The 13,600-nt window shown below is 32.5% G+C and overlaps 1 protein-coding gene across 1 annotated transcript; it reads left to right on the forward strand.

Moving 5' to 3' along the window:
* Positions 1-11,171: 11,171 nt before the first annotated feature.
* LOC107462567 (uncharacterized) lies at positions 11,172-13,492 on the forward strand. The gene is made up of 3 exons (XM_016081176.1): positions 11,172-12,049; positions 12,231-12,467; positions 13,054-13,492. Exons 1-3 carry the CDS (start codon positions 11,172-11,174, stop codon positions 13,490-13,492), a joined length of 1,554 nt encoding a protein of 517 aa, XP_015936662.1.
* The last annotated feature ends 108 nt before the right edge of the window (positions 13,493-13,600 follow it).

The following is a 13,600-nucleotide window of genomic DNA, read 5'->3' on the forward strand; positions in this document are numbered from 1 at the left end:
AAAAAATTTATATTTAATAGATATATAATATATAAAATTTATATTTTTTAATATTTTTAATATATATAAATTATAATTTATTGATATAAAATTATAGATAATATTCTTATTATTTGAGTCAGCTCGTGAGCTTTCGTTGAGCTGAACTTGAGCTTGTGAAATAGTCTTGATTGTTAATAAATTGAGTCGTGAATCAAGTTTAATTTTTGTGTGCCAAACTTAAATTTAGTCTAACTCAACTCAACTGGCTCACTTCTAACTCTAATTAGAATTATTTTTTGTTTTATTTTAAACTGAAATAATCAATATAAAAAATCAATCATCGTCACAATAAATTTGAATTTTTATATTTATCTGTTTAACACATATTTTTGTANNNNAATAATAATATTTTTTATTTAGAGTTGATGGATAATATCATGCTCATTGACCATTGACATGTATAATAATGCTTATAGAACAATTAAAATAAATATTTAGAAGAAAAAGTTATGATATCATAATAGATAATATATTTTTTTATTATTATTTTTATTTATTTTACGGTCTAAGTGAATAGAACCTTAAATACAATTATGTTATGATACAATTATCTAATAAGCCAATTTTAGTCAATAAATATTAGACTAGCCAAACAAGCACATTCAAACAAAATACAAAATAAGAGTGACAAAGTGCAATCATCAGAAAAAACAACTAAAATAAATTATTTCTTTTACTTTCACTTCAGACATTTCCTTTTTTAGGATTGATAATATTAATTTTATTTGTGGATATTTAATTTTATATAATTCGATTAAGTAGAGTTGATAATCTAATTTGTTATGACAAGTTTGAATAAGATGTGGGCTTAGATCTGCTTTTATCTAATTTATCCGTATTCTTAATATATTAATATATTTTGTTGAAAAATATGATATATTTATTATGAGTTGTGAAATCAAACACTTAATTTTGTATAATTTTTCTAAACCACTGAACTAATCATTTTAATATTGTTTGTGTTATTAGTTTTAACAAGAATCTGATTATAAATTGATGTTTGTGTCGTTTGTAATTTTAACATGAATTTAATTATGATTTTATTGTTTTAATTTTAATATGAATTTAATCTGGTAATTTTTATATTATTAGTATGTTTATTTGAAGATGGAGAAGACACTGTAGGAAAAGCAATAGAAGAGAGTCACCTCTAGTGCGATGGAAAAGAGAGGAGAAGAGACTCAACTGGGGATTAAGATTTTTAACCTCAATTTAGGGACCAAATTGAATCAAAATAGTTTATGTCGCCACGTCAGCTAGTCATTGTACTGACAGTGTGTCACTAACGAGTCCAACTCAGCTTTCTAGTTGCTCCAGCTGGATGAAATTGGCCGGAAGGACGAGTCTGAGTCCCGGAGTGCAACTTCAGGAATGAATATGAGTAATTTTTAACTTCAGGGATCACTATGAGACTCGAGGGTAACTTCAAGAACCACTTTGAGACTTACCTCGTTAAAGTTGAGCCTAAATCTTATCCTACCCATTGCCAACCTTACTCCTTTCGCATTCAACCCCCACTCACTCCCTCTTACCGTCATCCACGGTTACTGCTTACATATCACTCAACTCATTCCCTATGACTCGCCCTCATATAATTTCTTCTTCATAATATGTCATATGCATCATCTATGACATATATTTTAGGAGTGATAGATATTAAAATATGGTTTGAAAATTTGTTGCATCAAGATGACAAAAAAAAAAAAGGAAAAACAACTATTTGTAATCATAAGTTTTACAAACGCTAACAAAAGTACCTATCAAAGAAGAAAATTAATGTTATACCCATAAAAGATGGGTTTCATGTGACAAAAATACTCAAATTCTAAATTTTTGTTGCCTTTTTAATAAAATTTCAAAATTACCCCCCTTTTATCTTCAACCTCACCTCCACCACTATCTACTATTTTCCAAATCTCAAACGTTCACATCCCTCCGTGATTTATCTTTGAAAAGAACTTCATACATCTTTTTCAGAGGGTCTTTATCGATGACTTTTCCTTTCGCGGCGCTCCTAAAGAGAAGAAAATCCTTCAACTTCCATTTTTGGTACCTCTGGTGAACGAGATTGAAGATAAGAACGATGCATATGAAGGCTTTGTGTTTCTTGAAGAAGAAGAAGAAGAAGAAGAAGAAGAATTCGTTGCGGTCACTATTGTTTATGATGTCTGAGATTTTTGATGGAGATAGTTACCTACTTCCTTTTCTACCAGAGAAAGCTCCCTTCTCTCTTCTTTGCATTGGTGGTTTTTTCACTTCGTCTTCCATAGCGACGGTTGCAGAATCGAAGCTTTTGCTCTTGCGATGCAAAAAAAGTAGTTTGCTACTAGAAGCAATGAGTCTGGATTATGGTTCTAAAGGGCGGATCTTTTCGCCATAGAAAGAGTTCATCGACAAAAAGAAAAGTTGGTTCAAGGTCGCTGTTGAAATTGAATTGAAATTCTTGTTCATGTTGATGGTGGTTGTGAATAAAAGAAGAAGAAAGAGAAATATTATTGTTGATGAAGGTGAAGATTATAGTGGGGCTTGTGGGAGCGGTGAAGAAGAAGTTGCTGAACTGTTGAGAGCTTAAATATAGTTTTTGAGAACAATGGAAGTTGTAGAGGAAGATAAACAGTTTCTAAGAAGTAACTACGATGAATGGTGATTTTGAAAATACAATATGATTTTTCAAATTAATTTGGAAACGATGTCTCAAATATAATTAAAAGATTTTATAAATATATGAAAGTAACCATGTGAAAAGATAAATTAAAAATATCTTGGAGAATTTGAATATGATTTAACTTGGTAGAAAAAATATAAAAATAAATATTATAGATTTATGATAAAAAAATTGATGAGGACCACTCATAGAATAGAACTTTATTTTAGGCCCAATGATGGGTTTTAAGAAAATACAAGGAACCAATAAAAAGAGTTCAGTTTGACCTAATCGGATAAAAAAAGGCAATATTTAGTGTTGATTATAACAAATCTAGAGGAATTTATTATTTGTCCAAATTTTCTCCTGTCGACTAAGAGATAAAAATACATAAAAAAAAATCATCATCAAATTAGTTCAAGGAGTCAGCATAATTAATGTCCAAGGTTGTTCTCAACTTGCAAAATCTATCTTCAGACAGTAGTTTAGTAAAGATACCAGCAAGTTGGTCATTAGATCTTACAAATTGAATGCCAATGTTTTTCTTTTGAACGTGTTCTCTAATAGAGTGAAATCTCATTTCAATGTGCTTGGTTCTAGAATGCAAAATAAGATTTTTTGAAATATTTATGACACTCATATTATCACATAGTATGGAAATACTATTGACTTGCAATTCGTAATCCCCAAGTTGGGTTTTCAACCATAACAATTGTGAACAACAAGAAAATACAACAATATATTTAGCATCGGCTGTAGACAAAGTTACAATGGCTTGTTTCTTACTAGACCACACATTTAGTGACTGTTTAAAAAAACAGCAGATTCTGGTTGTGCTGCTTCAGTCTACTCGATCACTAACAAAATCTGCATCACAATAACCCACTATATCAAACTCATCAAATTTACGATATCTAATTATTCTTTTAATGACTGAAAGATGAGATTCTTTAGGATGTGATTGAAATTTAGAACAAACTCCAACACTTTGAACTATGTCTGATCTAGAGGAAGTGATGTACATGAGTGAAAAGATCATTCTCTAAACCTAGTTTCATCCAAATCTTTGTCATTTTTATCATTTTTATGTCTAGAATTTGGATGCATTGGTGTGATTATTGACTTAGCATTTTTCAAACCAAATTTCTTAACTAATTTTTTGGCATATTTTTCTTGGTGCATAAAAGTACCACTAGGAGTTTGTTTGATTTGGAGTCTGAAAAAGAATGTGAATTCTTCCATTATATTCATATCAAACTCACTAGTCATTAATTTACTAAAATTAGAACACAAGGATTTATTAGCTGAGCCAAAGACAATATCATCCACATAGACTTGAACTAGAATGAAATGATCATTAAATTCTTTAACAAATAGAGTTGTATCTGTGGTACCTCTTTGAAAATTATTTTTGAATAAGAAAGAGCTAAGTCTTTCGTACCAAGCTTTAAGAGCTTGCCTCAAACTATAAAGGGCTTTTGAGAGTTTAAAAATATGGTTTGAAAAATCTTTATTTTTAAAACCAGGAGGTTGAACCACGTACTTCTCTATTAATGATACTATTCAAGAAGGTACATTTAACATCCATTTAAAAAAGTTTAAATCCTTGGTGAGCGGCATAGGCAAGCAACAATCTTATGGCCTCCATCCTTGCAACCAGAGCAAAAGACTCGTCAAAGTTGATTCCCTCCTCTTGATCATACCCTTGAGTCACAAATCTTGCTTTGTTCCTTGGTATGCTACCATCTTCTACCAACTTTTTTTGAAAAATTCACTTTTTTTCCGTCACCTTTTTTCCATTGAAGTTTGGTACTAGTGTCCATACTTCATTTTTCTCAAATTAAATCAACTCCTCTTCCATTGTTTTAATCCATGATGAATTTTCAAGAGTTTTATTCACATTTTCTACTTTGATTTAAGAAATGAAGGCAAGATTGTTTTGTTCCATCATCTTTCTATTTGAGGATCTAGTGGTGACTCCTTATGATGGATCTCCAATAATGAACTCTTGTGGATAATTCTTTAAAAATTTATATTATCTTGATATGAGAGTCTTGGGATAAGATTCAACTAGAGTTTGAATTGTTTGGCTGTCCCTTCCAGAATTTTTTGTATTTTCAGGAGATAAAAATAAAAATATTTTCGACAGAATTAACTGTCTCAGCATGTTAAATTTTCTATTGCAGATCAAAATCAATTTGAGCCAAATTCTTATTTTTAAATTACTATTTTGAGCACCTGCATGGTCATCTTCCAAAGATCTTGAAATAATATTAGTGTCACAAAAAGAAAACATGTATGAATTTTTTAACGATTCTAGAATCTTTGTGATAAACTCCATAAACTTTCTAGTTGTAGAATATCCAATAAAAATACATTCATAAGTCTTTGGATCAAACTTTTTCAAATTGTATTTAGTATTTAACACAACATTTGCATCCAAATATATGAAAATATTTAAAGATTTGAAAGGGTTCTTTTTCATAATTCATAAGGTGTTTTCTTAAAAAAAATAAAAAATTTTCTAATGATTATTCTATTCAAAATGTAACACGCGGTGTTGACTACTTCAGCCCAAAGAAACTTAGGGACATTGCTTTCACACAACATGGCTCTAACAATTTCTTGCAGACTTCTATTCTTTCGTTCAACAATATTATTTTTTTAGGTGTTTTTGGATAAGAGAAGTTATGTGAAATTCCTAATTCATCACAAAAATTTTCAAGACCATTATTTTTAAATTCTTTTCCGTGGTCACTTCTAATAGAAACAATCTTCAAATCTTTTTCATTTTGGACCTTTTTGCTTAACACCTCAAAAGACAAAAATGCATCATTTTTATGTGTAAGAAAAATAACCTATCTAAATCTAGTGTAGTCATCCATAATAACTAAGTCATAATATTTACCACCTAAACTTTGAGTATTAGTTGACCCAAAAAATTTAATATGTAGTAATTTAAGAGGTCTTTTGGTAAAAATATCTTCTTTTGATTTAAATGAGCTTTTTGTATGTTTTTTCATTTGGTATACATTACAAGTGATGTCTTTGCTAAATTTTATTTAAGAAGACCTTTCACTAATTCCTTCTTTACTGACTTGGCTATTTAAAACATGCTAGCATGACCAAGCCTTTTATGCCATATCTATTTTTTAGAGTCCATGGAATTAAAAACATGCTACATTTTAACTTTTAAGATCATCTAGTGTGAGGCCATACATATTATCGCATATTTTAGCTACAAACAACACTTTATCAGAATATTCATTAACAACAAGCCATTCTAATCTTTTGAAAATTATCGAATAACCTAAGTCACAAAATTGGCTAATACTCAAAAGATTATTTCTCAATTTGTCAACCAAAAACACATTGTCAATGCAAGTAGAAAAGTCCTTACCCTCTTTATCTATGGTAATGATCTTGCCTTTTCCATCATCATCGAATATCATAAATCTTTTATTGTACTCGTTGAGTTTAATGAAGAATGTGAACTTTTCAGTCATGTACCTTAAACATCCACTATTAAAATACCACATATTTTTCTTTCTTTTGGATGCAAGACAAACCTATACAAAGTTTCAAGTGATCTTAGATATCCAAATTAATTTTGATCTTTGGATGTTAATCCTCCTTGATTTTCTAAGGACATTGAAATACTTTACCACTTTCTATACTTTAATTCTAACTTTTCTTTTAACAATAAAGTATTTGAGAGATGAATGACCATATTTGTTGTAAGTTTGACTATGATTTCTCTTTGTTGATTTTTGCAAGTGATGAGAGGTTTGAACTCTTTTGATTTTTGAGATTGAAGCTTTAGTTTTAGCATAGGATTTTTTAAAATTAGCTTTAGTTTTGTCAAAATACCTGAATCCAAATTTTTCAAAAATATGTTTTTAACTAACTAGTAATTTGTCCAAGTTTTCATAACTTTAAGCAAATTTTGCTATATCTTGGTTCAAGCTTTTAATCACTTTATGCAATTTTTCATTTTTATTAATTCGATCCATTAAATCAATAACCGAATGCTTTCCTTTAAATCTTTCATTTTTAGATTTAAGACATTTGATTTCTTCAATTAAATTAACAAAACTTTCTATTTTTTTTCTTTAAGGAATGCATTTTTAACTTTTAAGGAATTATTTTTAGACTCACATTTATAAGATTTATCCAAAATAATTTTTATAAGTACAGTTAAATCATCAACCACTTGATGTAATTCATCATTAGATAGGTCAAAATATTTTACCTCTTCTACTTGATCTTGGTCAGAATGAAAGAAGATTGTACTTCGTGTTTGGATTCTTCATCATCGAGTCATTTTTCAAATTTTCTCATGATACCATCAACACCTTCTTCTTGTCTTTTTTCATCTTGTCCTCCTTTTTTAACTTGGAATAGTTAAACTTGAAATGACTAACTTTCTTACAATGATAGCATATGACCTTGTTGAAATTCTTCTTGTATTCCTTTGAACTTGAGTCTTTATTCTTTCCTTTGCTCCTCATGAGTCTTCTCAACCTCCTAGTAAAAAACACAATTCCGTCATCCGAAAAACTATCATTGGAATCTTCTTTTAATGAATCAATATTGAATTTTAAGGCCACTTTTTTTTTTGTGTCATGGTTTATGTGAGTGGTTTTATAGGTAAGTAGTTTTTCTCTCAACTCATCATATGACATTTTATTCAGATTGCTACTTTCAGAGATGACATTTATTTTTGTTTTCCACTCCTTAGTGAGACTTCTAAGTATTTTTCTCATAGCACTTGTTCAGTGTGAGTCATCTCTATAGCATCCAAGTTATTGATGATGATAAAAAATATTTCAAACATCTCATCGATGGTTTCTCCTTCTTTCATCGTGAACATCTCATATTCCTTTCTTAGCATATCGATCATTGTTTCTTTGACTTGTTCGGTGTCCTCATGAGTGACTTGGAGTTTATCCTAAATCTTTTTAGCTATTTTACACCTTGATACCTTTCGGTATTCCTCAAAGCTAATTGAACAATACATCATGTTGATTGCTTTTGCGTTCATCTCCACTTTCTTCTTATCTTCGTTGTTCTATTAGGCTTCTTCTTTGGAAATCATCACTCCTTCAATACTTGTTTTTGTTGGAACTTGTGGACCGTTCTTAATGATCTTCTAAATATTATAATTAACAGACTGCACAAATATATGCATTCTGTCCTTCCAGTAGGTGTAGTTCTTGCCATTGAAAAAGGAGGTCTATCGTTGGACTGACTCTTAGTAAGTGTGTAAGCCACAATGTTTACACCCATCTTATTGACCATTGGATCTTTACTCCAAGTTGTGAAGCTTGATTCGTTGAGACCGGACTCTTGACACTAATTGAAGGTTATCAATGGCCTAGAGAAAGGGTTTGAATCTATGGTCTCTTTTAAACTCGTTCACTTTAACTTTAAACTGGATTCAGAACTGTGTTGCTGTTGAGTTTGCCAAGTTGATAATACAGGAGATAATTTTGTTTTGTCTTTTCACGATAGATCAGGAACATAACAAACTCATTGCTTTGATACTCTGAGTTACTCTGACTTTTGTGAGACAAATTAAGCAGGAGACAATTTCATTTTGTCTCTTATCGAATGAAAAAAATAGAAACAAAACAGAGAAGAGAAAATGACACAGCAATATATCTTGATTCAACCACCATGTTCAATGTGGCCTACATCCAGTCTCCACCACAACTGTGGTAAAATTTTCACTATCTTTCACAAAGATTACAATCACTAGTTTTCCTAGAATTCTACCCAATCATATTCAAGACAAACTAAACTTCTACCCAAACTTGATTTGTCTAGGTTCACTCCCTAGACTTTCAACCACTAAGTGCTCAGCCAACTTAGCAAGGGAATCATCTGGAGATCATCAATACAAAATAGAAATACAGGTAAAAAAGATTGAATAATTTTCTGGCCTTTTTCTATGACTCTCTTTGTCCTTTCTCTCAATGACTTTTACTGATATCTCACTTAATGTCTTTTTTTATTGATAAGAAATAAAGAAAAATAAAAAATTGAAGAACAGATAATTCAATGTAAAACCATGAAGGAGAAGAAAGTTAAGCTCAAAAGTTATGAAAATCCAAATAGTGTGCTTACTCTCCTTGCTTCAATTTCTGAATGTTTACCTTTTTTAAAAAAGAGTAAAGCTTCTAAAATTTAAGCTTAGTTAACACCTTTAACTTTGTTCTTCTCCAAAATTTAGATCAGAGATGCAGAAGAGAGATGAGACAGTAGCAGTAATTAAAATTGGCATGCATCCTTACCTAATTGCTTCTCTTTCTTTCTTTTTCTTTTAGCTTCAAGGATACGAGTCATTCATCCACCTTTTAACTCCAAGTTTTGTTTTTGACCTTTGATTCGTAGCAGTGATACATAATTTTCATTTGCTTCATCTTACTTTTGGTATTAGCATCTGACTTTTCTTCTTCTTTCATCTTTGTTGCTTGAATTTGGTGATAACTTCTTTTATTTTGATAAAATCTTAAACTGAACTTTCCTTTCTTTATTTGCTTTTAAAATTTTTTATCATTGATTTAAAGTTAATCACGTGGGTAACAATCAAAAGAGAGAAGAGAGTCTTTGATCATTTAATTACGACCAGAAAGGAGAAGACTGTGCTGTTAAGAGGATTTGGACCTGTTGCATAATAACCAAATGAATTACACACTATTGAGTTTGTTTTGAAAATATTATTTTTTTTGCACAATAAATATACATATCACATATATTTTTAGACTTTTAATCCAAAATTATAATGTTAGTCATCATTAAATTATTATTTTTATTTTCTCAAATTTAACAGGATAAAATAAACCATTAATTTTATATCTCCAAATCTACCAAATGGCTAAATACAAAAAAGAATAATTTTAAGTGACTCAATTCAATTTATAAATTTTGTTAAACAATTTAATTTAATCTTTAAAATCACAGGTCATGAATTAAAATATTCTAGAACCAATTTCTAATGGAGAGCAGAACAAAAATTAAAAGGGATAAAATTGTTAATAAGACAAATATACACCTTTTTTGTAAATATAAAACAAACTATTATTTTTATTTGTGAAAAATTCAAAAATATTATTTATTTAAAAATAATAAAATTAACTTTATATTTAAAAAAATAACAAATATATTTTAACATTAATTTTATTTATAAATAGTTTTAGTAATTTATTCATCTTTTTATAAATATAAAATTAGTTTCATTTATTCATACATAAATTTTTACGAGAATTACTAAGAATCCCCAAATCATACAGCCAGCTTAATCGTTTTTCATTTAATAGATTTCATGGCAACGAACCATAAATTAAGAACCATATCCAAATTGCTAATACAAAGCCAGACTTCATGTTTGAATCAAACACTAATATAATAACTTTCTTTTATAAATTATAACTATGGACTTAGTAATCGGATAATGTTTGGATAGGATCAAATCTAATAAAATATCTCCTCCCTAGAATACCACTAACTATTTGAAGACAAATATATAAATAAATGGATAAACTAGAGCTGATAGGTCCCACCAATGAGACTATTCAAAGTTCTAGACAAAGTCCGGGGCTGCCTTATTCATGAGATTCATTCATATAATTAATAATAGGCATTCTGCATGCAATTAATTAGCATGATGATGTTCTGGTGAAGTGATACTATTTTGGTATGTGGAACCACCAAGTTTAGTTTTTTTTTTTATATTTAAATTAAATAAATATATAAATTACAGAAATACATAGAATGTGAAGTACTTATAAAAATGTTATTCTTACATATCTCAAATGCTAATAGATAAATTAAAAATTGAACATATTTTGGTGTCTGAAATTCTATATTGTAATCAAACGATGTTGAGATATATCCTGCGTGTACTCGAGATATGTGTTATTATGGAGATCGGAGATTGAATGTAACAGTCTAAATTACCCGCTAGCATGATATTGTCTGCTTTGGGATATAAGGCCTTACGGTTTTGTCTTTGACGATAGGGATGACAGCCGAAGTCCCCACACTCACTTGTCAAAACGCGTCATGCTAGGGGGAGGGGAACGAAGCATGCCTTATAAGGGTGTGGATACCTCTCTCTAGCATGACGCATTTTGACGAGTGAGTGTGGGGGGGTTTCGGCTATCATCCTTATCGTCAAAGGCAAAACCGTGAGGCCTTGTGTGCCAAAGCGGACAATATCGTGCTAGCGGATGGTTTGGGCTGGTACAATGAACAACTGAGATATGTGGCTACTGAGAAAGGGGTCTCAGCATCCAAGATATAGTCAAGGCCTCAAGGGTGTAATTTGTGTTTCAGCAACCGAGATATGTGTATTATACTTTAAGTGTCTCTGCACCCAAGATATATTGGAGAATAACTCTATTTATAGAGCCCATTCCTAAACCATCTCCTCATAATTCATAAATCAATGTTTTCTTCCTTTTCTTTCCGTTTTATTCTGATGGAGAATAATCAATTCTTTTTTGTTGTAGTTTATCCCAATGAGATAGTAAAACACGGTAATGAAGGAGTGATTTTTGAGTCTAATAAGACTGTCATGTTGCGGACCAACCGGCTTAATACCCTACATGCGCTAAAGACGATCATGTTTAGCAATATTGGGGGAATAGGTACCAAGAAGGTTGGAAGAATTGCATATAAATTTCTGCACGCGCTTCCGAATGGTGGGTTTACCAACATGTTATTTTGGATTGATGGGGATCAGCATATGAGGGTAATGTTCGACATACATGCACGACTAATGCCACAACATGTGATGGAGTTGTATGCTGCGATCTGTGACGTGGTTGTTGGTGCTGAGCTGTCTCCTTCGAGTCTTGAAATTGTCCCGCTAGAGGCCACACTGATCCACTACGCCCAGCCTTATTATAGTGCCAACGAGTACAACAGTGAGGGCGATTCAACTTATGTTGCCGGGTCCAGGTCGTCTAGCGATACTGCTTCCACTGATGAATATGTGCCGGAGACTCCCACCGGCGGTGTTGGTCAGTTTTTCATGCCTCCTCCTTTGGCCATTCCTCGATTGTCAGAAGTTCATAGTCATTATCACATTTTGAATTTGGACGCAATGCAGCCGAACAATCTTTTGAATTTCGGTGAAGGAGAGGATTACAATACGGATGGTGGGGTGGAATTCCAAGTTGGCCATAGGTTAAGGAACCGTGATGTAGTTTTAATGGCGGTGAAGAACTATAGACGGAATGCAGAGTATAGAGTTTTGGAGTCGGATAGGCTTAAATACCACTGTCATTGCAAGCAATTCACTAACGGTTGTCCATGGAATCTTCGTGTGGCACTACGCCAGAACTTGAACTACTGGTATATTTTACGATTTATTTTAGATGAATTAAAGTCTATTACGTTAATTTTGTGTTGTACTTAATGTTGACATCCACGAGTAATTTGTAGGGAGGTGTGTAGGTTCGGTTTAGCACACACCTATTTTGGCTCCAACCATATCTCAGGACCATGCTCAATTAGATAGTAGTTTGATTTGCAGGGTCGTATTACCTATGATAAAGACTGAGCCATCAGTGTCTATCCCGGTGTTGCAAAGTGCGGTACATCAGAGTTATCATTTCAAGCCCTCGTATCGAAAGGTGTGGATGGCGAAGAGGAATGCCTCCCAAGTACGATTCACGAATGCAATGTTGTTCCTTATTACAATGGAGACATGGTTGACCGAGAGTGGAGCTAGTTTGATAAAGTATTTTGGAAATTCTCTCCATGCATTGAGGTAATTAAGCATTGCAAGCCTTTTGTATCTATGGACGGGACACACTTGTACGGAAAGTATAGGGGCGTGCTGTTAATTGCTGTGGCTCAAGATGGTAATAACATTCTTCCCATAGCTTTCGCATTAGTGGAGTCTCAAATAACGGATTCATGGTCATTTTTCCTCTCGAATTTGAGACAACATTTTACCTCGCAGTCTAAAATCCTTATCATATCAGATAGATTGTAGGCCATTCACGCTGTCCTAAATGCATCTTACAGTGGATGACATCCTTCATCGGCTAATCATGCTTACTGCATTCGGCACATGCCTTCAAATTTTAATTCACGGTTCAAATCGGCTGAGGGTAAGAGGTACCTTATAAATGCAACGTATAGTATAAGCAAGGAGGGTTACGATTGGTACTTGGATACTTTGGGTACACTATCCCGTGACATGGTAGATTGGACTCTTCGTTTTAGGAAAAAAATTTTACTGCAACATTATGACAAAGGTCTTCGGTATGGTCACATGGTATGAACCTATCGAAGTGTATAAATGCGATGCTGAATGGAACGAGGAACCTTCTAGTAATTATGATTGTTAGGAAAATGTATGAGAGGTTGCAACAGTTATTTGTGCGCAAAGGTTGCAAAGCACATGCTCAGTTACATGGTGGACATATATACTCACGGCGACTATTGGCAGCTATAGAGAAGAACATAGAGAGCCTGCCGATAATGCGAGTCACCCATTGTGACCATAGGGCATTCGTGTTCAGTGTTGAGGAGGTGGAGCCGGTGGATGGATGGTCCCAAACTTCATATCGCGTTTGTCTTAATGCGCGTACATGCGATCGCGGTCTATTCCAGTCGTTATATTACCCATGTCGACACGCCCTGGCGGCATGTGTAGCTGAGAGCATCGAGTGGGGAAACTTAGTCGATCCCGTGTACAAGATGGCCTCTGTTTTTAAGGTATTGAAATGGAGTTTCTGCCAATACCCGACGAAAAGATATGGCTCACATGGTATGGTGCACGCCTAAAGCCCAACCCGGTCGTGCGACAAAAGGCAATGGAAAGACCAGTCTCTACTCGGCTATGGAATGAGATGGATGCCTTTGAGCGTATAGAGAAGAGATGTGGGTTTTGCC

This window comes from Arachis duranensis, chromosome 8 (genome assembly GCF_000817695.3).
Source record: "Arachis duranensis cultivar V14167 chromosome 8, aradu.V14167.gnm2.J7QH, whole genome shotgun sequence".
NCBI lineage: Eukaryota > Viridiplantae > Streptophyta > Magnoliopsida > Fabales > Fabaceae > Arachis > Arachis duranensis.